At 39.5% G+C, this 27,500-nt stretch overlaps 4 protein-coding genes across 4 annotated transcripts in view; all 4 read right to left on the minus strand.

The window, feature by feature from the left end:
* Positions 1-7,833: 7,833 nt before the first annotated feature.
* On the minus strand, positions 7,834-8,906 carry LOC144633074 (melanocyte-stimulating hormone receptor-like). The gene has a single exon (XM_078491845.1). The coding sequence runs from the start codon at positions 8,898-8,900 to the stop codon at positions 7,908-7,910; it is 993 nt and encodes a 330-aa protein (XP_078347971.1). The 5' UTR covers positions 8,901-8,906; the 3' UTR covers positions 7,834-7,907.
* Positions 8,907-14,828: 5,922 nt separating this feature from the next.
* LOC144632886 (adenosine receptor A2a-like) lies at positions 14,829-15,761 on the minus strand. Its single transcript, XM_078491641.1, has one exon. The coding sequence runs from the start codon at positions 15,759-15,761 to the stop codon at positions 14,829-14,831; it is 933 nt and encodes a 310-aa protein (XP_078347767.1).
* A 5,352-nt stretch (positions 15,762-21,113) lies between these two features.
* Positions 21,114-22,046, minus strand: LOC144633715 (adenosine receptor A2a-like). Its single transcript, XM_078492569.1, has one exon. It carries the CDS (start codon positions 22,044-22,046, stop codon positions 21,114-21,116), a length of 933 nt encoding a protein of 310 aa, XP_078348695.1.
* A 4,972-nt stretch (positions 22,047-27,018) lies between these two features.
* LOC144632167 (adenosine receptor A2a-like) overlaps positions 27,019-27,500 on the minus strand; it is a 1,146-nt gene continuing 664 nt past the window's right edge. Inside the window, exon 1 of the mRNA XM_078490765.1 lies at positions 27,019-27,500. This exon is cut by the window's right edge and continues 664 nt beyond it. Within this exon, the coding sequence (XP_078346891.1) occupies positions 27,019-27,500 (482 nt within the window).

Raw genomic sequence — 27,500 nt, forward strand, 5'->3', positions numbered from 1 at the left:
AGATGACTCATCCATGATATGGACGCAGGCTTCTTTAAGGCAGCAAGCATTTGTCCTATAAACTAAGGTGCGAAGCTAAGTTAGTTTCGTTTCTAGGCGCCAGGGAGTACTGGTCCCATCTCTTTGGCTAAAATGATTCTTTTACTTACTAAAGCGACGATCCTTAGTATGTACGAAATCAGTAAATTATTCCAGTATTCTGGAAGTTTGCCAAGAAATGATTCACGCTCTTTGTCAGCGAATTGAATGAGACGAGACTTCCTGACTATGAGCACGTCAATAAAACAAAAACTTTTATAAATAAAAACTGCTCTGTCATTCTCAAGTTTATTGAACAATCGAGGAGTTATAAAAAAAGGTTTTTATATATGTTTAATAATGTCGGTAAACCTGCAAGTGTCTGTCAAACAAGGTTTATTCTGTAATATTTACTCGTTGTCGTCGTTTCTGAAAATTTCTAGTGTTATGTTTCTCGGGTTTTCTCGAAAACTCAAGGATTAAAAGCGGGAAAAATGAAATAAATGAATACTGAATAAAGAAGAACTGAAGTTAAATATGAAGCCGATAGCAAGTGCAGGGAAACCTCACGTAAAGCGAACATGATATTGATCGAATCAAGTTTCTTTGGAAAGCACTTAAAGTTGTCGTTCAAAATACTTTACAGAGACCGACTTCCTTGCTTTTGTTTGCACGTTGTTGAATTATAATCCAATATATAATCCATTTATAACCCTGGAATAATCCAGGGCTCCTTCTTCCGGCAGGAAATTCGTTATTTGCTTAGAAATATTTTTTGCTCTTTCTCGGTTGAAAAGGACGAGACTGCTTTTCAAAGCAGTCTCTTTTCTCTTCTCTTCAAAGCATGTCTCTTTTCAAAGACATCTGGTGAATGGAGTAAAATATAATTGAATGAAAATTAAATAAGACTACCATTGAGACCATCTGCTTCTCACTGACAAAATAGATTGATGGAAAATGCGTTTGTGCATTTCAATATTGACAGACAATAGAATAAGACTAGTAATTAGATTATCAGCACGTCAAAAGCTGTCAATACCAAGACTTAATAAAAACCACTCGCGTAATTATTAGGTTTGTTAAAAGATCGAGGCAGTTATAGCCTGCGTTGCAGACGAACAAAACTCCGGTATAGTCCGGGGTATATACCTAGGTTTTGTTCGTCTGCAACGCAGGCTAAAGTAGTTATAAAAAGGTTTTTAAATATGTTAGTGGTTGGTTAACCTGTAAACTTCTGTTAGACAAGGTTTATCCTTAGTTCCTCCTTTTAAGCAATTTAGAAAATTTCTAGTGTACTGTTCCTTGGGTATTCTCGAAAATTTTTAATCGATTCAGAAATCGATTCAGAAAATTTCCTTGGGCTTTCTCGAAAATTTGGGAATTTAAAGCAAGAAAAATGTTAGAAACGAATAAGAACTGAAGTTAAATATAAAACGACTTAAATATAACACTCGACTCAAGTTTCTTTGAAAGCAGTCAGAAAAGTCATTCAAAATGTTTTACAGAAAGAGACGTTTTTAGCTCTTCCTTGCACGTTGTTAAATCATCACGTGATGCCAGTTTTTGTTCCAGTGCTCGTTGTTTTCACAAAAAAATCAGGTTTTCTTCCATCCCTTGACCGAACACGTCACAAGATGACATCTCCGTTATAGCGATTCAACCTTCTTTAGTGCACGCAGCGTTTGTCTTGTCGAAGAAATTTTGCCACTTTCTTAGGTCTACAACAGGTGCCTCTTGCATAAAAATTTTCCTGTCTTCTATGTGATGGTCCAAGGTGAAGGCATCAATATCCCAGTAGTCACTCTTTCTACTGGGTGTTTGCTGTGAAAACGTTTTGCTCGCTGGTGAAAAAGACGACAGCGCTTAGATCTTATGCTGGATTTCCACTGACGCGTAATTTTTTACGTGCGTTTACGTGCGTGAAAAATTTTAGAGACAATGTATGAACGACTTGCGTAAACGTTTACGGAAGTCGTTCATACATTGTCTCTAAATTTTTCACGTACGTAAACACACGTAAAAAATTACGCGTCAGTGGAAATCCACCTTTTTATTAAAATAAAGACAAAAGAAAATCAAACGAGAAAAAATAACACTTGTAACAGTCCATCAGAGTGTCAATAACTGTCATAAAAAAGACTTAATAAAAATCTCGACGTGTGTACTGTCGTGAATTGTAATAACGTCGTAAACTGTAATAGCTGTCGTAAATTGTAATAACAGTTATCGTGAATTGTAATCTTTTCGCGCCAAATTTGGCTGAGCATAGACGTGCGTTCGTCAAGTGTACGTTTCTTAGAAACGAGGAACCTCTGCTTTCTATTGTAAAGCCCGAGCCAAACGAGAATGAGAGCTCAAAGACTCATGCTCTCGTTTGGCCTGAATTTCTTATGCACTCTCATCAACTCTAATGCGCTTCTATCGACTTTGAACGTGCTTAAACTATTCATGAGAGTCGATGAGAGTTTTCTCTCGTTTGGCTTGAGTTGATGATAGTCGATGGGAGTCGACCAAACTCTCATGAGAGCCGTCAACCTCTCATCAACTGTAATCCTCGTTTGGCCCGGGCTAAATTGTGTAACCTGACATCAGTCTATTTAAATAGCTTAAAAATGGTCAGGTATTGCCATATGCGTGCGGATATATGCTGTAAGACTTCTTTAGATAATCAGCATGTCAATAAATGACAAAATATAATATAACTGACAAGATAAAATAAAAGAGAAATAAAATAAAACTTATCTTCGTATTCTGATAATCTTGGGTAGTACTGCAGCAACAGTTTACAAAATGATTTCTCCATAATATTGTCTCAGGGTTCTTAAGAGTGTGCCCGTGAGAGAACAGGGCAGAACCAGGTAACAGGTGATACAGCTCATATCACCGATTTCGCCCAAACTTAGCATAAATGTTGGGTATGGTGAGCTATTTACTGTGACAAAACATTAGCTTAAAATATTTTATTCCCTTCAAGTTATGGCACCTTTTGCAAAAATGGCCATTTTTCACTTATTTATGCATATTTAATTAGCTGACTTTGATTGACCAGTTCCACAAGAAAAAAAGACTTCTGAAAATAAAATTCACTGCACTATATTCTGTGGTTATTAGGCTTTAAGTACAATAATTCACTTCAACCGTCCGATTTGATTTCTTCTCCTCAAACGGTCTTTTGGAAGGTACACATTTCGTACTGTTGGAAATAGCCTTTAACTAGTGCACAATATCTCCCATGAGCAACAACTTATATACATTATTCTTACATGGGTAATGAAATCTATCATTAAACTTCACAAAAATGCCACAAAATGTCTGGGGACTTCAATATTCTATTAGTATTGAGGAACTAAACACACGTGACTTAACGATTTCTTGCTATTTCATCAAAATTCACCGAAACACAGAAGCCATTTATTTGCCTCAATGTGGCACAAAATCGGTACGAAATAGATAATCAAGCATAAATCTATAGATTACAATCAAAATATTTGCGAAGAAAAGGCAGTTAGGGCATTTTTCGGAGCGTTTTCAGAGCCATATAATTCGGCAATGTTGTGATAGCAAATGTAAAAATAGCAGCGAAAGATTTTCTTCACAGGCTCGCTCAATTCAACATTTAGGCACATCAAAGTTAAGAAACAAGAAAGTAAATACTACATACATGCCACTTATCGACACACAGATGCTTTCTTTTGAAGAATTTGTTCTTCCTCGCTGCACTTCGATTCTTCGATCGATCTCAATTGACATGTACTGTTGCTTTGAGGCGCGATGAACTTAGCCAATACATCGTGGCTCATTCTTCGTGAAAGGTGTAAAGAGGTTGTCAATAAAGTAATTCAACGAGCTGTTCAAAGTTCACGGAAGGACACTTCTCTCAGCCAGTTTGCATGAAATAAATTTAACTGGAAAATAAACAGCCGCCATGTTGAATTTCTACCTTTGAGCCTGCCGTTGCAGTCAGCGGTACGGCCGTTCACTGGGCATCACGCGTCCATCACGCGTGACCACACGCGCGATCATTTGCTTTTCCTCCGCGAGTGTTCGTTGGATGCGTTTGTGATAAAAATGAGAATATTTTCAAATTGTCGTAGGGAAAACATTTTCCTCCGCTACAGCTTGACGTGTTTACCGCAATGTGATGCTGAACGAACTCTAGGGTGCTTACCATTTGTTGGAGAAAACCGGTTGGAATTGAAAGGCTTCTTTCCAAAATTAGCAAACTAACCGAAATAGATGTCGCTTACCATTTGTTGCTCAGTTTCCTGTTATTTCTTTCCGTTGGTGGAAGACCTGAAGGATGGGAGAATAGAACTGGGAAACCTTACAAATGGTAAGAAAATTTCTGACGTTCCGTCAATTTCCGAAAAGATTTTCCAAAAAAAATACTGTTCCATTTGACTTTCACCGAAACAGAGTTCTTGATTTTTATGTTCAACGGTCGGCATGCACGGCAACCAAATCAAAATAATTGTTAATGTTCCAAAATGACGCTAAATGGCGGTATAAAACTGCTCCGACGCCTCGGCAATACTGCCTGTTTTGGGGTGGCACCCTGAAGAAGGCAGTATTGCCGAAACGTCGGAGCAGTTTTATACCGCCATTTAGCGTCATTTTGGAACATAAACAATTATTTTTAGCATAAAAGACGCTACACAGTTAAACAAATCAAAATGTCAACGTCTCCCAGTTACTTTCCAGACATTTGTATTTTTTATTGCTTGCTCAAATTCCCCTCCCCTGGCGGAAATAGGGATTAATACCGCGCATAACGATTACATTTTTTGACCAAATTCTCCTACCCCCGGGGCATAAATGGGAAAAAAATGAATAACTCAGCAAAATTGGAGAATAACGTTTAAAAGTAAGTAAAGTCTGCTTCGAGCCTAGTGGCCCATACAGGTCGGAGCTTATCCCGGTTTCCGGTTAAGCGACTAGGAGTATTGCTAATTCCCCCTGGATGGGATGCTAGTCCATCGCAGGGTTACCCCCAGCAGTAAATTCGCTGGTACCCATTTATACACCTGGGTGGAGTGGAGAGAGGCACTGTGAGAGTAAAGTGTCTTGCCCAAGAACACAACGCAGCGCCCCGGCCAGGCCTCGAACCCGGGCCGTTCGACTCGGAGGCGAGCGCGCTAATCATTAGGCCACCGATCCTCCCACGAGAGAGAGAATAACGTTTACCACGGAATAAATCACTATCCGGTGGATAGCGAGGTAGGTTTTGTAATCGTAGCAGGTGGTCTTTCTTGCGCAAGTGCTTTAGTTGGGGGAGCGTCTGTGCTGAACTGAACAAAGTATTCACGTACGAAATGCCTTTAGCGACGCAGTCTATATGGCGCAGCAAATATATACATATATCTATAAAGGTGTGAATGTAGAGAGAGAAAACAAAAAAGGAATAAAACGGGTTTCCCTCGCGTTGATCTCGAAGAAGACAGAAGACTACCTGTTCTGGTTGAAACATTAGCTAATAAGTTTTGCCGTCTTGCGTAGTCCTAGTCTTGCAATAAATTTGTTTAGTTTTAATGTGGGGTTTAAGTTCTCTACAAAAGTCTGCATTCGCGTCTTTGTAACTCAAATAGCCACTTAAATTGAGTCGGTGATGAAGAAAATTATCATTTGAAGCTGCAATTCGTCACTTTCAATGTGGGCATTCAGCCAGGAGGAAAAATTTGTCCCCATAAAAGCCCTTTTCTAAAACAAAACTGCAGTTATGACGTTTATCGGTAAATGGACAGATGGAGAACTTTGTGGGATCCCGAAAAAGAGAGTGGGTACAAATTCAGTCTCCTAGCTGCCAAAGTGTAATATAATATAGACGATTTGAACAGAAGGAATAGATGTACACAGGCCAGGCTGACAACCTGACCGCCATTTCTTCGAATGTCCATATTCACCCACCCCCCCCCCCCCCCCCGCCTTCCAAAAAAGACAGAAACAATAACAAAAACAATAAACATATGTACTAGATTTAATCTGATATAAGATGGAAAAACTTGCTCTTGCCATCCGCTACTTATTCCGACAAAAACAAACATTTGCGGAGGAAAAGCAAATGAACACGCGTGTGTATAGCTGTGTATAGCTGTGTATAGCTGTGTTGGGCTATGTATAGGCGTGTATAGCTGTGTAGGGCTAGGCTATGTATCCCCTCTATGAATATCCCTATAGGATTTAGTCAAACAACTATATGATGACTACACTACGTACTTGCCCCAGTGAACGGCCGTACCGCTGACTGAAACGGCAGGCTCAAAGGTAGAAATTCAACATGGCGGCTGTTTATTTTCCAGTTAAATTTATTTCATGCAAACTGGCTGAGAGAAGTGTCCTTCCGTGAACTTTGAACAGCTCTTTGAATGACTTTATTGACAACCTCTTTACACCTTTCACGAAGAATGAACCACGATGTATTGGCTAAGTTCATCGCGCCTCAAAGCAACAGTACATGTCAATTGAGATCGATCGAAGAATCGAAGTGCAGCGAGGAAGAACAAATTCTTCAAAAGAAAGCATCTGTGTGTCGATAAGTGGCATGTATGTAGTATTTACTTTCTTGTTTCTTAACTTTGATGTGCCTAAATGTTGAATTGAGCGAGCCTGTGAAGAAAATCTTTCGCTGCTATTTTTACATTTGCTATCACAACATTGCCGAATTATATGGCTCTGAAAACGCTCCGAAAAATGCCCTAACTGCCTTTTCTTCGCAAATATTTTGATTGTAATCTATCGATTTATGCTTGATTATCTATTTCGTACCGATTTTGTGCCACATTGAGGCAAATAAATGGCTTCTGTGTTTCGGTGAATTTTGATGAAATAGCAAGAAATCGTTAAGTCACGTGTGTTTAGTTCCTCAATACTAATAGAATATTGAAGTCCCCAGACATTTTGTGGCATTTTTGTGAAGTTTAATGATAGATTTCATTACCCATGTAAGAATAATGTATATAAGTTGTTGCTCATGGGAGATATTGTGCACTAGTTAAAGGCTATTTCCAACAGTACGAAATGTGTACCTTCCAAAAGACCGTTTGAGGAGAAGAAATCAAATCGGACGGTTGAAGTGAATTATTGTACTTAAAGCCTAATAACCACAGAATATAGTGCAGTGAATTTTATTTTCAGAAGTCTTTTTTTCTTGTGGAACTGGTCAATCAAAGTCAGCTAATTAAATATGCATAAATAAGTGAAAAATGGCCATTTTTGCAAAAGGTGCCATAACTTGAAGGGAATAAAGTATTTTAAGCTAATGTTTTGTCACAGTAAATAGCTCACCATACCCAACATTTATGCTAAGTTTGGGCGAAATCGGTGATATGAGCTGTATCACCTGTTGCCTGGTCCTCTTATGGACACACTCTTAAACACACCGAGAGTATCACAAAAATTACAGAGTAAGACTTTCGGGTTATCTCGAGCGTTGTAAGAAAAGGATCGAAATTCGTGTGGGGATTGTGTATGTATCGGCTAACTTTATTCCTAATGTTGCTATTTATTTTAGTCCTATATGTTATATTTTTAGTCCTGTATACTATGTAAATAAGACTTTTTTATTGTATTTTATATATTTTTTAGTATTTTAATTCATTTCTAGCTTATTTTAGACACGACCCCACAAGCTACTCAGCTTTAAATTTTTATCGTGTCATAATAAAGGTTACTACTACTACTACTACTACTACTACTATTTTTATTTTTATTCGAAATCACAAAAGTTGTTACTGGACTCAATGTTTTAGAAATCAAGCTAAGCTACATAAATCCCTTCCTAGTATATATATTTTTCAGTATTATATTACTCAGGTTTTAGTACGCTCTTATTTGACATGCTGCTGTTCGAGCTCAGACTACTCCCGATCCTTGTTACATACAGAAATCGTTTATTAGCAAAAGCAACTCCGAATGTGAGGAATCCTGGCAAAGTATGGCCGGCCCTGCGATAAGTGTGATGCGCTTTTTCTGAACCAAGACATGTTCCGCAGTATGTCCATGATGGCGTGTCGAATGTGTCTCATCTTCCAACAGTAAATTACAGGGTTCAAAGATGAATTAAGAAATACAGGCATAGAGGAGAAAATAAAAAATCTCTTCAAAGCGATACTCGGGCCTAGTATTTTAAGGGAGGCCAAGCTGATAAAGAATGGCAAATAACAAGCTAAAAATACGAGATATACGTAGAATATACCGACTGCAAATTTAATAAGGCTAGCAAAATTTGCCATTTCGTCAGTCTGTGCTACTTGTTGTACTTGCAGGGCCTGAATCTGATTCTTGTGGCGTCGGACGGCCAAATAAATCCTGATGTAAATCAGTGTTGTAACAACAACAAAAACAAATCCAAGAATAAATACAATAAGGCTTTTAACATCGAACGAAACCCACACCATTAACAAAGAAAGAAATGCACTAAACACCCATATTGAGATCACTACAGCAACAACACGCTTGTGAGTTACAAGTTCCTGATATCTGAGATGAAGATGAATAGCCAAGAACCTGTCTACACTTACAGCCACAACACCAAAGAACGAAGCTGCGGACAAACAATTTCCAATGATGCTAAAAACGTTATAGGTGTTACAGCCAGGATCGTTTTCTTGTAACCACATGGCCAGAAGTGCGGTATAAAATGGTTGAACCAATAAACCAACACCAACATCAGAAACAGCAAGACTAAGGAGCAATGTTTTTAAACTTTTTGACAACGACGAAGTTTTTCTTATCGCGTGGATTGTTACAATGTTCAACATGATGGTGGTATAGCATAGAAAACTATTGAAGACACAATTAGCGATAAACGTCGATTTCAGGTCCTCAAATTCTGATATTCTGGGGTAGTACTGCAGCAACAGTTCACAAAATGATTTCTTCGACATATTGGCTCCAGGTTCCGTAACACATCAAGCGTATCACACAAACATAGTTTCCGTTCTAAGCGCCACAGGCAAACAAACTAGAACCTTTGGCCATAAATGGTTCCTTAAAATGTAAAAGTGATGATTATCAGGAAACGAAGGTAGAAATATATTCCAAAACTCGCTCTTTCAGATTCTTTTGTCAACAGGAAATATATAATTCAAATTTATACGCGGGTCTTGAACTTTCCAGCTTATATATAATTTTAATGAAATCAAAACTGAAGTAAATGTCACTGGTGTGAGTGTCAGGTTCTTTAAACAAGCAAATGTTTGTGAAAACCTTAAGAGCTGTTAAGAACAGTTTTGACAAGCGACGCAAGCACAAGTGCAAGGATAACAGCTCTTATTCCACCGTGAAAACGGCTACGACGAAAACAAAAGCACAAGCGCATTGCATTTTGATGCTTTTGCTTGTGTTTGCGGGAAGCACAAGCGCAAGGGTCAATTTTTTTCGCGTGATCGCGCTTGTGCTTGCGTCGCAGTGAAAACCAGGCTTTGGCGTTGATTTTTGACGTTTCAGACATTGTTTATAATGAGATATGCGTTTAGATAAAATACTACCGATGGAAGATGCTTAGCTAAATGCTTAATAAGTTAGAAAGTGTTTATGAAAAATTCATGGAAGTTCATTTTATTTTGTCAATGAGCCAAAACAAACATCTTTTTTTTAAACGTCGCTTAATATTGTAATCGATGGGGCACCTGCAAATGGCTACAAGTCAGTTTCATGTGCCGTGTAGCGAGATCCACTGCCAGATGTGGCTGGGAGTTTTGCCGGCTGTCATGTATTGTCTAAGTAAATTAAGGGTGTTTGCCAATAAACATTTCGCAGCGTTTGTTAAAAAAAGCAAAACTGCTTAGATCTTTTCAAAGACATAACAGAATGGAAATATTGACAGACAATAGAATGAGACTAGTAATTAGACCATCAGCACGTCAAAAACTGTCAATACCAAGACTTTATAAAAACCACTCGCGTAATTACGATCGAGGTAGGTATAAAAGGTGATTGGTTAACCTTAAAAACTTCTGTTTAACAAGGTTTATCCTTAGTTCCTCCTTTAAATTAATTCAGAACATTTCTAGTGTTATATTCCTTCGGTTTTCTCGAAAATTTGGGGATTGAGAGCAAGCAAAATGTTAGAAACAAATAAGAACTGAAGTTAAATATAAAGCGACTTAAATAAAAAAACTCGACTTTGAAAGCAATCGGAATTGTCATTCAAAATGTTTACAGAAAGAGACGTTTTTAGTTCTTCCTCGCACGTTGTTAAATCATCACGTGATGCCGGTGATTGTTCCAGGGCTCGTTGCTCTCGCCGAAACTTCGAAACTTGGCGACCCCTCATTTTTATGATGGAATAATGATCAGCATGTTAGGTTCCAACTTTTGGCAAAGTTTTAAAAAAATTCTGTATTGTGGGTTCAGTTCTCCCTTAAATGTTCGAAAATTTAAGGTGGCTCTGAACCCACTATACAGAAAAGGAGTCGTAGTATTGATTCGTCAAAGTTGAGGTGCCGAAAAAAGCAGGAAGCTGTTTTGGGCTTCCTTTTATGGAACTTTGGACTGAATATCAAAAGACTTTAAGAGATCGGTCAAAAATACATTCACATTCATTATTTATAAATGATGTACACAGAAATTATTTCTCGGAACTTTTGTAAAATAGCTAAAGATTAGAGAACACAACATAGTATAGTTAAAAAGCGTTTTTAAATGCTAATCGATGTAAAACCTGCAAACATCTGTCAAATTGGCTTTCAAGTGCCCTTTACCCCTGACATGGCTAAACAGTGAAGAACAAATGCAACGCGTCTACGCTCAGCACTTTCAGCTTGCACGTTCTTTTTTGAAAAGACAATAAATAACACTTCGAGTAAAACTTTTGAAGTACGTGTTCTCGTTCCTCTGGTATATGGAATAAATTTATTTTTAATCGGGTTTTTTCCGGAATTACAAAAATGCCACTGAGCTAACTAAGTTTTTCAAAAAATCACCAAGCTATAAAAAATTTCTGCCTTGTATATGTTTTTTTTAGTACAGTACTATATTATTCAGTTTAATACGCTCTCGTTTGTCTTCATGCAGCCCATGTCCAGACTGCTGGCAGTCCGTTTTATATACAAAAGGCGTTTATTAGCAACGGCAACTCCCGAATGCGAGGAATCCTGGCATAGCATGGCCGGTCACTCTTTAGAGTGTTCCAGATCTCTCTCATTTGTAAACACACTGCGACATTTTCTATGATAAAATATTTCAGGTACTTCCCCTTCCCGGGTATTTCTTGCAATTTTCAAGAAGGGATTCGTGTTGTCGAATCTTTGCCGATTCTAACAGTGTTGCCCAGGAATCAAAACTTTGGGGTCTAATCAAATGATCGTCATCAATCTTCAAGCCTTTCTTATGAATTATGCAAGTTCCCCTCGGGCATTTCATGACAATTTCTGTTCTTACAATGACAAAGAAAGTAACCGGAACCCTTTATTTAAAAAGCGTTTTAAAAGGTTAACTGCAGGCAAAGCCTGAAAACATCTGTCAAAGAAGATTTTCCCGAGGTAGTTCCTCCTCGGTTTTCGTTGTTTTAGAAAGTTATAAGTGCTACGCATTGAGCCTCTGGTATTCTCGAGCACAAATATGTTGCCGGGGGAAGGGCTTGGTAAACTGCGCGTAAGCAAAAGAAAGGGAAAATAACTGCTTTTTATATAATCCCTTTGGAAATCCCTGACGAGAGAAACTGTTCGAATTATTAATCGTCTTTTATGCTGCCATGATTAAAAAGTGAACAACAAATCCAGCCCGTTTACGTTCTGCGCTTTCGACTGTTTCGACGTACTCCACTTTATTTATTATCAAACAAAAAGCACTAACTGCGAATAAAAGTGGTTTTTATTTGCAAAAGCGAACAAAATTTACACATTCGTTTTCATTTTGAATTATGGCGTAAATAACATTTAAAATTTCTTTACCTTACCTACTACCTTTGAACTCAATTTACAAGCAATACGAATGTCTTCAGAGTATTATTTCTTCAACCATATATACTCAGATTAAACTGATACGCTCTCCTTAGATCTCTTGCAACCCAAGTAGCGACTGCTTGCGTCTTTGTTATAAACAGAAGGTGTTTATCAGTAACAGCAACATTGAATATGGATAATTCTGGCAGAGCATGGCTGGCCCTACCCTTAGTGTTATGTGCGATTTCTGAGCCAAGACATGTTCCGCAGTATGTCCATGATAGCGTGTCGAATGTGTGTCATTTTCCTACAGTAAATTACTGGGTTCAAAGATAAACTAAAATATGCGAAAGTCAATGAGAAATAAAAACGTCTCTTCAAGGGAATACTCGGATTATTTATTTTATTTGGCGACCAATTAATTGATATACGTAAAATATACCGACTGTAGATTTAATGAGAGTAGCAAAATTTGCTACTTCTCCAGTTAGTGCTACTTGTTGTACTTGCAGGGTCCGAATCTAATTCTTGTGGCGTCGTAAGGCTCAGTGATGATGTTTCGTAAGTCTTTAACAACGACGAAGTTTTTCTTATCGAGTGGATTGTTACTTAACGGGTATCTAATGAAGCAGTCCAAAACTCGCTCTGCCAGTTGCTTTTGTCAGTAGGAAATATATAGGTCAAATTTAAACGTAGGTCTTGAAATTTCTAGCTTATAACTGATAAGAATAAAGCGAAGAAGTAAAAGTCACTGGTTTTAGTGTCAAGTACTTTTAATTAACAGATAACTTAAACGTTATCTGTAATTTATTATATAAAATGAAAAAGTTTTACTGAATTCAGTTAATAAGCTATATATGAAAGCCTTTTTTACGCTTCTTTCAGTTACAAGTATTATATTTACAGATTAAATATGATATCGTTTGTCCTCCTGCAGCGCGTGCTTATGCTATTAACGGTTCTTGTTAAATACTTAGTCCTCTTCGTGGATGGGTGCACATTCCTCCTCCAGGTTTCTTTTGGGCGACCTTTCTTTCTGCGGCCATCAGGGGTCCATCTGAGGGCGACTCTCGGTAGGGCTGTAGGCGTCATACGAAGCACATGACCGATCCATCTCCATCTCCTTCGCTGCACTTGCTGTGTGATGGATTCTGTTTTTGTTATTGTTATTCTGCGCAGCTCATAGTTTGAGATAGTGTTCTCCCAAAATTTGCCGAGAATCCTTCGCAGACACCTGTTCTGGAAGACCTCTGGTCTGTTTCTAATGGTCTTGATCATCTTCAAGGATTTTGAACCATACAACAGAGTACTTAAGATAATGCTCTTGAAGAACAGGATCTTCGTTTTCTAGCTGATATTTCTGGATCTCCAAGTGCTCCGAAGAAAAAAGCCTGACGTGCCTTTGGGATCCGAGCTAGGATCTCTTCCTTTTCATCTCCGCTGGTTGACCTTTGAACACAGGTAGGTAAAGTACTGTTCAACCTCTTTAGCCGTTTTCCAGTTCAGCATGGTGGCTTCGCTGGATCTGCTGTTCATCCTCAAATGTCTGGTCTTCTTGGTACTGATCTCGACGCCCAAGCTCCCTGCTGAGGTTGCCAGGATGTTGTTCTTTGCCTGCATGTCCTGGTATTGATGGGATAGCAGCACAATGTCATCTGTGTAGTCAGGGTTTTTCAAGATACTAGTTAGCGTCCATCTTATCCCTCTTCTTCCGTTGCTAGTCACTTGCTTTATGATACAGTCGATTCCAAGGATAAACAGAAACGGTGAAAGGATACAGCTCTGTGTCACGCCGGTGGTCACGTTGAAGGTAGTGCCTTAAGATCTTCCACAGGGAAACTCGGTGGATGCTGTCAAACGCCTTCTCCAGATCAATGTCGTTGGCACACAGAGAGTATTCCGTTTTTACTCTGTTTTAGGATTTGCCTTAGGGTTAAAATGTGTTCAGAGCATGAGCGTCCTGGGCGAAAACCTGATGTTCCTGTCTGATGTGTTCGTCTAACGCAGTTGCCAATCTTGTATGGATCATCTTGCTAAAGTCCTTGCTAGAAATGGGAAGAACTGGATCCCTCTCCAGTTGTTGCATTCTCCCTAGTAACCCTTCGTAGACAATTTGACAATGAGGCTCGTCTTCCACTTCACGAATCTGTTCACTTTCCCATCTCTTCGAATATGTCTGTCATATTGAGTGGTGTTTCCTTTTCTTCAGCCTTGGGCATTTCTGCTGTCGCCCTGTCTTCTCCGCCTCTTCATTCTTCTCTCACTCTTCATTATACCTCGATGGCTGCCTTCACCACTTCCAAGGTAGGTGGATCTGTACAGATGACCAAATCCTCTGCTACTGGTGGGATATCTGCAATTTGTGCACGTTCACGTTCTAAAGGAGTCGATGTTCGAATTCATCTCCTGTATTTCTCCAAAAAATGGAAACTAATCTTCATCTCTGGTCTGCAAGCTTGACTGGTCTGGTCATCTCTCAGATTCCTGGAGTCAATCTGTTGTCCCCTTATCTGTCAGTAAGACAACTCCCATTAGCAGGTTGTGATCACTGATGATATCAGCTCCCTTGGAGGCCCTGACATCTTTTGGGTAGCCCCTCCACTTCCTATTGATCAGAATACGGTCGATCTCGCTTAAAGTGTCTCCAATGGGTTAAGGTCCAAGTCATCTTGTGGATATCTTTATGTTGAAACAGGGTTCCTCCTATAACCAAATAGTTTTCTACTCAGAACCTACACGTCTCTCCATTATCATTGATGTTTCCTATGCCGTGTTTCTCCGTCACACGCTCCCTGCCATTGTTGTTGTTCCCTACTCTGGCATTCAGGACTTCCACCAACATAAGCGTGTCATGTGCTGGCATATCTTCAATTATTAAAGTTAAAAACAGAATGGGTTTTTTTTCAACGACAATGGCCGGTCCTGTGATTAGTGTGATGCGCGATTTCTGATCCAAGACATATTCCGCAGTATGTCCATGATAGCGTGTCGAATGTGTCTCATCTTCCAACAGTAAATTATAGCGTTCAAAGAGGAATTAAGACACAGAAGTGTAGATGAGAAAAGATAAAATCTCTTCAAAACGATATTCGGGCCATTGATATTAATGGCGGCCAAACAGATTAAGTTAGGTAAAGAACAAAATAAAAACACGAGATATACGTAAAATATACCGACTCCAAATTTAAAGAGGCTAACAAAATTATCTATTTCTCTAGTCTGTGCTACTTGTTGTACTTGCAGGGCCTGAATCTGATTCTTGTGGCGTCGTACGGCGAAATAAATCCTGATGTAAACCAATGTTGCAAGAACGAGACCAACAACTATTATGATGCATAAAAACACTGCGAGAACATTGGGCGGAGACCACAATGGCATTGAAACAATAAATGCACTTAACACCCATATTGAGATCACCACAGAAACAACACGCTTGTGAGTCACAAGTTCCTGATATCTGAGATGAAGATGAATAGCTAAGAACCTGTCTACACTTACAGCCACAACACCAAAGAACGAAGCTGCACCAAGCAAAAACGCAAGATTAAGGAAAACCTTATAGGTGGTACAGCTGGGAATGCTTTGTTGTGACCATTTGATCAGAAGTGAGATGTAAAATGGCTGAACGAATAAACCAACACCAACATCAGAAACAGCAAGACTCAGGAGCAATGTTTTTAAACTCTTTGGCAAGGACGAAGTTTTTCTTATGGCGTGAATTGTTACAATGTTTAACATGATGGCGGTATAGCATAGAAAATTGTTAAGGACACAATTTGCGACGAATGTCGAGTGAAGATCTTCATATTCTGATATTCTGGGGTAGTACTGCAGCAACAGTTCACAAAATGATTTCTTCATGATGTTGTCTCAAAGTTCTTTAACTCACCGAGAGTATCACAAAATGTGTAGAGTAGACTTTACACAGTCAGCATGTCAATAACTGACAAAATATAATATAACTGACAGCATAATACAAAAGAAAAATAAAATAGCCTCCATGAGAATGGATGAAGTCATGAAACGATGATGGATGTAATTGATTGAAATTGGTTCGCAGATAAAACAGGACAACTCGGATTAATATTAATCCGCGGATTATAATAATAATAGATTATAATAGGATTATTATAATCCAGTAATAGATTATTATAATCCAGTAATAGATTATTATAATCCAATAATATATTATTATAATCCAGTAATAGATTAAGGCACGGCAAAAAATTGGAAGGATTAGATTATTATTAATATTATAATCTGGATTAATATTAATCTCTATTATAATCCCGATAAAAGCCCGTGAATGTTCAGATAACAGCAAATCGAAAGATACGTTTATTTAAAATATTGTTTAGTAGCTCATTAAACAAATTGCAAACAGTTACTGTTTTCAGCAGACGCACTAATTAAAAAATATCTTTATATTTTACTGATCTTCAGACTGTGCCGTTAGATGCGGGTGAAATACAGTTTAAACTATGTTAATGGAGGACGGTTGGAACGATCCTGTCTCTGTTCCAACCGTCCTCCATGAACGTAGTTTAAATTGTATTTCACCTGCATCTAACGGCACAGTCTGATGATCGCTTCGTGTGTGAAACTCTGAGTAACTGTCCGTGAAGTTTCTATCTTTAATTATTGTATTCCGCTCTGCATGTATTTGCATCGAGCACTTCTACGATTGTGTGAAATCTTTTACATTTTTCTTTGTTAATTTTACTGATCAGATATCTGTTATATTTAGATACCAAGCAAAAGGGTCCAAGAATGCATAAGATATTGATAAGGCCGCCTTAGATCAATCTTCGGAAGCTCTTCGGATTGCGTTGTTGAGATTTATTATTAAGATTAATATTAATCCGATTAATATTAATCTTACATAAGATTAATATTAATCTTAATAGATTAAGGCACGGCTCAAACCTCAGTAATAGATTATAATAATCTATTACTGGATTATAATAATCTATTACTAGATTATAATAGTTAAAAGGGTTTAAAATGTTTTCAAACTCGGAGCGCAAATAAAATTTAAAAAGCGTGAAATATTTCGTCTGATATCATCCAGACTTCATCAGTCACTGAGGTGGTGTTTTTTTAAGATGAATGTTAAGAAGACATTTCACTGCCTCGGGGGAGTTAAAATTCTGTCATAAATTGGAGCTAATTCAAAACCATTGTCTCTATTTAACAAAGGTTTTCTGAGTTTTATCTCAATGGCCTCTTTTACCCGGCGTTTAAAGGTGTTGATTTCGGTGGCTAACACTTTTGCCTTGCTTGTGTCTACCGAGTGGCCCTCCAGTCGACAATGTTCATGAATGGCTGACGAGTTCCTCGACTGATGTTCTTTCATTCTGGTTTCCAGTAAACGGGACGTTTCGCCAACGTACTCCTTGTTGCACTGTTCACATTGAACCTGGTACACAGTTCCGCATTTCTTTAGATTGGACGTTTTGTCTTTGACATGTACCAATTGCGACCTCAGGGAATTTACGGGTTTATGAATAAGTGTGACCTCGTGTGACTTAAACGCTCTTTGAAGGCGTTCAGAAATTCCTTTGATGTATGGCGCTGAAGCGTAGATTTTCTTCTCGTTTTCGGGCTCTTTCGTTCCAGACTTGGAATGTGGTATTGTTAGCATCCAATCTGGGTAGTTGTTTACTTTCAAAGCTTGTTTCACGTGTTGGGCTTCTCTTGTTTTGTCCTCGTCCTCGGTAACCAAGGTCTGGGCTCGCAGCATCAGGGTGTTAACTACAGCTCTTTTGTGTTGAAGATGATGATTTGAGTGGAAGTTCAGGTACTGATCCGTGTGCGTAGGTTTACGGTACACGGAGATCTTGGTAGAACCATCTTGGTTTACGTGTACACAGGTGTCAAGGAACGGGATTTTACCCTCCTTTTCTTGTTCCGAAGTGAACTGGATGTGCTGATCAATCGAGTTCAAGTGATCAGAGAAAGAATCGACAGCATGTTCGTGAATCTTGGCCATCGTGTCGTCAACATATCGGTACCACATAGTTGGCGGGGTCGGGGCGGTGTCCAGTGCTCTACTCTCAAACTGTTCCATGTAGAGATTAGCCACTATGGGAGAAATTGGGGACCCCATCGCAGCTCCTTGTTTCTGTTTGTAGAATTCATGCTGGTATGTGAAGTAGGTACTCGAAAGGCACATCTCAAGTAATGTGGATAATTGTGTGATATCCAGAGGGCATCTATCCGGCAGGCTACTGTCACCTTCCAGTTTCGCTTTGGTAACTGAGATGGCTTCATTAATCGGGATGCTAGTAAACAATGCAGAAACATCATATGAAACGAGTTTCTGTCCAGGAGGTACCTCAAGCTCTGCAATCTTGTTGACAAAGTCTTCACTGTTGACGATGTGATGACCGTTGAGGCCAACAAGAGGTTTCATAATCTTAGCAAGGAACTTGGCAGTGTCGTACATCACGCTACCAATGCTGGAGACTATTGGTCGTAACGGGGCGTCCTTCTTGTGAATCTTGGGCAGGCCGTAGAACTTTGGAAAAAAAAAAAATGTTCCAAAGTTCTACGGCCTGCCCAAGATTCACAAGAAGGACGCCCCGTTACGACCAATAGTCTCCAGCATTGGTAGCGTGATGTACGACACTGCCAAGTTCCTTGCTAAGATTATGAAACCTCTTGTTGGCCTCAACGGTCATCACATCGTCAACAGTGAAGACTTTGTCAACAAGATTGCAGAGCTTGAGGTACCTCCTGGACAGAAACTCGTTTCATATGATGTTTCTGCATTGTTTACTAGCATCCCGATTAATGAAGCCATCTCAGTTACCAAAGCGAAACTGGAAGGTGACAGTAGCCTGCCGGATAGATGCCCTCTGGATATCACACAATTATCCACATTACTTGAGATGTGCCTTTCGAGTACCTACTTCACATACCAGCATGAATTCTACAAACAGAAACAAGGAGCTGCGATGGGGTCCCCAATTTCTCCCATAGTGGCTAATCTCTACATGGAACAGTTTGAGAGTAGAGCACTGGACACCGCCCCGACCCCGCCAACTATGTGGTACCGATATGTTGACGACACGATGGCCAAGATTCACGAACATGCTGTCGATTCTTTCTCTGATCACTTGAACTCGATTGATCAGCACATCCAGTTCACTTCGGAACAAGAAAAGGAGGGTAAAATCCCGTTCCTTGACACCTGTGTACACGTAAACCAAGATGGTTCTACCAAGATCTCCGTGTACCGTAAACCTACGCACACGGATCAGTACCTGAACTTCCACTCAAATCATCATCTTCAACACAAAAGAGCTGTAGTTAACACCCTGATGCTGCGAGCCCAGACCTTGGTTACCGAGGACGAGGACAAAACAAGAGAAGCCCAACACGTGAAACAAGCTTTGAAAGTAAACAACTACCCAGATTGGATGCTAACAATACCACATTCCAAGTCTGGAACGAAAGAGCCCGAAAACGAGAAGAAAATCTACGCTTCAGCGCCATACATCAAAGGAATTTCTGAACGCCTTCAAAGAGCGTTTAAGTCACACGAGGTCACACTTATTCATAAACCCGTAAATTCCCTGAGGTCGCAATTGGTACATGTCAAAGACAAAACGTCCAATCTAAAGAAATGCGGAACTGTGTACCAGGTTCAATGTGAACAGTGCAACAAGGAGTACGTTGGCGAAACGTCCCGTTTACTGGAAACCAGAATGAAAGAACATCAGTCGAGGAACTCGTCAGCCATTCATGAACATTGTCGACTGGAGGGCCACTCGGTAGACACAAGCAAGGCAAAAGTGTTAGCCACCGAAATCAACACCTTTAAACGCCGGGTAAAAGAGGCCATTGAGATAAAACTCAGAAAACCTTTGTTAAATAGAGACAATGGTTTTGAATTAGCTCCAATTTATGACAGAATTTTAACTCCCCCGAGGCAGTGAAATGTCTTCTTAACATTCATCTTAAAAAAACACCACCTCAGTGACTGATGAAGTCTGGATGATATCAGACGAAATATTTCACGCTTTTAAATTTTATTTGCGCTCCGAGTTTGAAAACATTTTAAACCCTTTTAACTATGTATCCGGAGCAGGAAACCAATATTTTCAATTGTAGATTATAATAATCTATAACTGGATTATAATAATCATTAGGATTAATATTAATCCGATTAAGATTAATCCGAGTTGTCCTGATAAAATCGTTGACATAGGAAGCATTTCGTGACAATTTCCGTTTTTTAAGTGGCAGACAAAAAAAGTACCGAAACACTTTATTAAAAAAGTGATTTAAAAGGTTAATTGATCGCAATGCCTGAAAACATCTGTCAAAGATGGGGCTCCGGCTCCGGGTATTCTAAAACATTGTAATAAAGGGATCGATTCGAAATTGGTGTGAAAATATATTGCCAGTGGTAAGGGTTTGGTAAATTTTGTGTAGGCCAACGAAAGGGAAAATACCTGCTTTTTAATACCTTAAAAAAATCCCTGACGAGAGAAACTGTCCGAATTTTACGTTGTCATGACTAAACGGTAAACAACAAAACCAACGCGTGCACGTTCCGCGCTTTCAACTTCCACTTTTTCACAGTATGAAAATGGAGATTTACGTGAATTAAAAGGTGGTTAAATCTGACTTAAAGTTGGTTATCCAACTTTACACCATCAATTAAATGTTGTTAAAGGTCGTTAAACCGACCTTTACGCTACCATGTGTAAATGTGATTTTAAGTTGGTGTAAAGAGCTGGCATAAAGGTCAGCTTTAAAAAAGGAAAAGTAAGGGTAAAGCTGATAAAATTCCAAATTTACGCCAGCTTTACTTGAGCTTTACACCACAGTAAAGTTATGTTTTCACGCTCTGTTTTTTATTATTAAAGAGTCAAAAACACTAAGAAAGAGTTAAGGCTACATATTCGTGTCTTTCTTGTATATGGGATGCATTTATTTCTAAGGTCTGTTATTATTTTTCTTCGGAATCCGTCAAAAATGCTACTGAACTCAGTGCCTTAGAAATCAAGCTTACCTATATGAATTTCTTCCTCCTATTTATGTTTCTTCAGTATTATATTACTCAGTTTTAATACGCTCTTATTTTCGCTTCAGCCCGAGCTCAGACATGTTCGCGGTCCTTGTTATCAGTATGGAAATTGTTAATTAGCAACAGCAACTCCGAAGGTGAAGAGTCGTGGCACAGCATGGCCGGTCCTGTGATTAGTGTGATGCACGATTTCTGAGCCAAGACATGTTCCGCAGTATGTCCATGATAGCGTGTCGAATGTGTCTCAACTTCCAACAGTAAATTACAGGGTTCAAAGATGAATTAAGAAATACGAGCGTGAAGGAAAAAAGAAAAAATCTCTTCAAAGTGATAGTCGGGCCTAGTATTTTAAGAGAGGCCAAACTGATAAAGTATGGCAAATAACAAGCTAAAAACACGAGATATACGTAGAATATACCGACTGCAGATTTAACGACGATGGCAAAATTTGTCATTTCGTCAGTCTGTGCTACTTGTTGTACTTGCAGGGCCTGAATCTGATTCTTGTGGCGTCGCAAGGCTGAATAAATCTTGATATAAACTATTATTGTTAGAACGAGACCAACAACTATTATAATGCTATCAAGTTGGGAGCGAATATCGAGGGTAGCCCACCACGGCATTAGAGAAAGAAATACACTCAACACCCATATTGAGATCACCACAGCAACAACACGCTTGTGAGTCACAAGTTCCTGATATCTGAGATGAAGATGAATAGCCAAGAACCTGTCTACACTTACAGCAACAACACCAAAAAACGAAGCTGCAGAAAACAAATGCGCGACGAGGTAAAAGACTTTATGGGTGCTACAGCTTGCAGTGCTTTGTTGTAACCACTTGACCAGAAGTGAGATGTAAAATGGTTGAGTCAAAAAACCAACACCAACATCAGAAACAGCAAGGCTCAGGAGCAATGTTTTTAAAGTCTTTGGCAGCGACGAAGTTTTTCTTATCGCGTGGATTGTTACAATGTTCAACATGATGGCGGCATAGCATAGAAAACTGTTGAAGACACAATTAGCGATGGCAGTTGAATGAAGGTCTTCAACATCGGAGATTTCGGGGTAGTACTGCAGCGTCAATTCACAAGTTGACTCATTCATGATATTGACACAGGTAAATTGAGGTACAAAGCTAAGTTTTTTTCCTTTCTCTGCACCACGAGGCCACTGGCCGGTTCACTTTTCTTCTACCTACTAAAGGATTGATCCAGTTTGATTCAGTTAACGAAGTCAGTAAAGTATTCCAGTTATCTGGAGGATGTTCAACGAAAGAGACGAAACTGCAGAACACAATGGAATAGAATAAATTTGAAAAATAAGACTCCGACCAAATCAATAACTGTCAAATCAAAGACTTAATGGAAACTGCTTGTGTCATTCTCAGGGTTATTATTATAGAGAGTATCAAAAAGCTTTTTTATATGTTAATGAATGGTTAACTTGCCAACAAGGTTTATTCAAGTGCCTCCTTTCATTTGTTTCTGAAAATTTGAGTGTTATGTTCTTCGAAAATTCTCGAACCTTTGGGGATTAGAGCGGGAAAAATCTAAAATAGCTTTAAAAAAGTAAAATTTAAAAACCCTAAAATCTAAAATCGCTAACTGACATAGAAAACACAACATTGGTATAATTAAAAAGCGTTATATATGCTAATCGATAAATAACCTGCAAACTTCTGTCATTAAATATAAGGGGTCTATAAAGTGGTTCCCCCTTTCTGTTTGTTTCCCAAATTTACCTGTGTGACGTTTCTCGGATTAGAAGATTTGAAGCGAAAAAATACTGAACGAATAAAAGCTGCTCAGAAGTAAAAATGATATGTAGCTTAAACGAATTGACGACTCATTGAGACGTCACAGCGGTTCATGTGAAATAATTAACAATTATTGGACGAGGTTGAGCAAAATTTCGTGATTTGTCAGTGGCGGGTGGATCAATTATTTGCCGAAGCCGAATGCTGAGGCACATAATTAATCTGCGAGACATTGATTTGCTTTCAAATATTGTTGAAATTCATAAAGGGAAATTTCCGTTGCCTTCTTTGTATTCTCACTAATTTTTCGGGTCTAGTAGACAAATCAAACCACCCTCCCACATCCTCGTACTCGAGGTCTTCGTTCCCTTTGACCAGCGGTCAGAAGACAAGCGACCCTGGAAAGTCAAATCAGCCGTCCATTTTGATTCTTGTTCAGTCAAAATGAAAATTGTGTACTTGGTGTTGTAGCCTGGAGTGGAAATAAACTGGATTTTTTCTCCTGAGTAAAGAAAGCTCTCCTGAAAGGAACTGTGGTTTTTGCCCGTACGAATCGGTAGTTCCTTTGTCGCAAGGATACTGAGATCAACCTTTTCCAAAACTGATATAAGCCAGAATAATCTGAAACGAAAATAGAATAAGGCTTGGATAAAACCACCGCCCCGTCCAACAATAACGGACAAAATCAAGACTTATTGAAAACTGCTTGTGTCAAACAAACCTTGCGTTAATGAAAGTCTAAACATTTATCAGATATTGGACATTTCAAATGATTTTCGGAAAGGAGAACTGTATCTTTACTAGCCCACCAACGAATAAAAGTCATTTACTAGACTTGGGGTGTGATTGCTTTTTATTCCATTCATTTTTTTTTTTTTCATTTCTATTTTCACTTTTCTTTGTTTTCTATTTCATAAATTTTTGGTGCGGAAACAGAAACAGAAACACATGACCGAGTCATGTGATAAGGACAGTGTAGTTTGCTTGAACTCAAAAAAGCGACAAAGACGTGTACATGTATTCAAAAACGGAATATTGTAGTTTGGCAGAATTTTGACTACGACAACTGAAAATATATTATAAATTGTGATTTTTGGTATCGATCTTAAAACATGCAACGTCTCGCCACGAAGGCACTAATCTGGGCGATTTTTTGAATTTTTATCGTAAATCTGCTATGGGAGAATAGGGCCATTGACTCGCTTCCTCCATTCTACTCTGTCTCTTGCAATGCTGACTGCTTCTGTCCAGGTAGCAAAACCAATCTTCTGTCCTTCTCCCTCCACAGTTCTCCTCCATGTCTCTTTACGGTCGCCCTCTGCTCCTCTTTCCTTCTGGTGGCAAGGTTAGAGCAATGCGCGGATTCTGTTGGTGGTCCATGCGCAGTACATGCCCTATCCAACGCCACCTTCGCCTCTTTATCTGTTCACTGATGGTCCCGACCTCTTCATTTGACACCCTCATTAGCCAGTATATTCTAAATATCCTCCGTACACACTTGTGAAGAAATGTGTCCAGTTTTGCCTCGTCCCTCTTGTTCATTCTCCAGGTTTCACACTTGTAAAGAAGTACTGCTATGACGTTGGACTTGAAAATTCTTATCTTGATAAAATAAAAAATAAAATAAATATGTGTTTATAGTGGTCATGCACTTAGCTTCATACCTCAACGAGATGATTTTGCTTAATTGTCCACTCTTCCAGATCTTAACCAGCTTGTTGAATGCTCCTCTAGCTTTTCCTAGGCGGCTCTTGATTTCATCCTCAGCCCCTCCATGCTTGGTTATTCTTGCTCCTAGGTAGTCAAAGCTGTCCACATCTTCAACTTGATGCCCATCAACTACGACTGCATTGCTGCTTTTTTCATTCATTCTCATGAGTTTAATTTTTTGGTGCTGATATTCTAGCCTGTTCCCTTCCTATTCCTATTCAGGTGGCTGATCTTCTTCTGAATCTGTGTGAATGTGCTTGAAATGAGAGCGAGGTCGTCTGCAAAGTCTAAGTCCTCTAGCGTAGTTGTCATCTTCCACCTAATGCCTGTCCCTGCATGGACAACTGTTCTTTTCATCACCAGTTTATCACCAAGAGAAACAAAACCTAGACATGTTACATCCCTGCTTGACACCCGACTTCACCTCGAACCAATCTGACCTTTCATCGCCATCCACCACTGCACTTGTGTAGTGAATGTACATCGCTTGCACCATTCTCACGATCTTAGATGGTATTCCGTAGCACCCCATGATCTTCCATAGAGTGCCTCTGTGTATGCTATTAAAGGCCTCCCCGTAGTCCACGAAGCGAAGGTAAAGGCTAGAATTCCATTCAACTGCCTGCTCAACAATGTTCCTGAGCACAATGATCTGTTCCATTGTGCCCCTTCCCTTTCTAAATCCAGCTTGTTCCTTACTTAATTCTGCATCCGTACCAGCAGCAATCCTCTTGATCAGAATTCAACCCATCACCATGGCTATAGTACACATGAGGGTGATACCTCTCCAGTTTCTGCAGGTCGTCAGATCCCCTTTCTTGGGGAGTTTGACAATGAGCCCTCTGCACCAGATATCTGGAACACTTTCCTCTTCCCATATGGCGTTAAATAAATCATGCAGGACACTAACTGTAGCCTAGCCTGTTCCAGGCGTTCGGTTAGTTGGGAAGCGCGAAAAACGGCGAGCGAAAAAAATAAGGGGAGGGGGGCGGGGAGGAGGGCGAGCCCCCTCGCCTTAGTCCCCTCTCCATTTTTTCGCTCGCCGCTCCTCGCGCCCCTTCCCAACTAACCGAACGCCTGGAACAGGCTAACTGTAGCCAGTGTCAGCCCTCAGAAGTTCAGCTGTAATGCTATCTATACCTGGTGTCTTGTCCCCAGGGCACTCCTAATCTTATCCTTGTTATCGCTCCTGTGTTGATACTGTCATTCACTTCATTTTGTCTCTTCCACCTCAGCAGTTACTTCGGGAACTGGACTGTTCAAGACCTCCACAAAATACTTTCGCGATCTGGTTTTGACTTTATCCTCTTTGGCCAGTATCCTTCCGTCTTTGCCCTTCACCATTGCTATCTTCTTTGGCCCTTCGTTACAGAGCCTCCTAGTTACTTTCTATTTACCTTTCATCTGCCCCAGTACAGTCGAGCAGCATCTCCAGCTTCTCAGCCTTCTTGCGCAATGTTGTTTACCCAATCTCTTTTCACTGTTTTTTGTCCTTCCCGAGGCTCCTCTTTGCCTCCTCATCCTTCTCTTTGTACTCATTTCGGGCTTTGTTCTTCAGCCTCTCTGATCTTGCATCGTCTATCTTTCTCTTTAGCTTCCTCCTCTCCTCGATCTTTCTCCAACTTTCCGTGTTGATCCAGCTCCGACACCTCTTCTTTCTGCGCCCAGTACATTTATTGCTGTTTCTGTATAGGCATTCTTGATCTTCTGCCACCTTTGCTCTATGCTGTTGGCTGGGTCAGACGGCTCGCTTTTCTGGTGGCCATCTGTGTCCATGTCGTTCTGATCTGGTGTCTGGAGGATGCTGAATCTATTCCTCAGTTCGAGCTGGAACTCGTCTCTAACCTCAGGTACTCTCAGCTTGCTCTCTTCTGGGCGATTACATTGATCAAAATAAGTTCGCAGATAAAAATGTTCAAGCATAGAAAGTATTTTATGAAAAAACTAGTTCTAAACATGGTAAACAAAATGACCCTGTATTTACAAAGCGTTTTACATGTTAATCGATGGCAAAGCCAGAAAACATGTCAGAGAAGGGTTTTTTTTCTGAGGTCGTTCATCAAGTGCCATGTTCCTCGCGTATTCTAAATGTAGGGTAAAAATATGTAGCCGGTGCGCGCAAATTTTGCGTAAGGAAACGAAAGGGGAAAATATTCTTTTATAACCCTTTGTAAAACCCTGACCAAAGGAGATCTCTGAATCATCCGTTACTCTGTCATGGCTAAACATTGCACAACAAATCCAACGCGTGCACGTTCCCGCTTTCAAATTCCAGTACAATAAAATTGCGAGTAACACTGGTTGTTGTTTGCAAAAGCGAACAAACTTAACACATATCTTTTTTTGTTTTAAAATTTGCCGTAAATCTATTTAAGTTATCTGTTAATTTTTTTTATCTCAAAGCTACCATTGAACTCAGTTCATAAGCTATATATGTATATGCCTTTTTGTTATTTTTACACTATTCTATTGTTCAAAAGTGTGTTTTAGTTTGTCCTCCTACAGCCCGAGCTCAGGCAACCCGCGGTCTTTGTTATATACAGAAGGCGTTTATTAGCAACGACAACACCAAATGTGAAGAATCCTGGCATAACATTGCCGGTCCCGTGATTAGTGTGATGGGCATTTTCTGAGCCAAGCCATGTTCCGCAGTATGCCCATGATAGCGTGTCGAATGTGTCTCATCTTCCAACAGTAAATTACAGGGTTCAAAGATGAATTAAGATATACAAGAGTATTTGAGAAAAGAAAAAATATCTTCAGAGCGATACTCGGACCGTTGATTTCAATGGCGAGCAAGCAAATTAAGTGAGGTAAAACACAAAATAGAAACACGAGATATACGTAAAATATACCGACTGTAGATTTAACGAGGCTGGCAAAATTTGCTATTTCTCCAGTCTGTGCTACTTGTTGTACTTGCAGAGCCTGAATCTCGTTCTTGTGGCGTCGTACGGCTAAATAAATCCTGATGTAAACCAATGTTGTAACAAGAACAAAAACAAATCCAAGAATAAATATTATAAGTTCCTTAACATCGAACGAAACCCACAACGTTAACAAAGAAACAAATCCACTTAACACCCATATTG

Source organism: Oculina patagonica, chromosome 12 (assembly GCF_052425735.1).
Source record: "Oculina patagonica isolate OP01 chromosome 12, crgOcupat, whole genome shotgun sequence".
Taxonomy (NCBI): Eukaryota; Metazoa; Cnidaria; class Anthozoa; order Scleractinia; family Oculinidae; genus Oculina; species Oculina patagonica.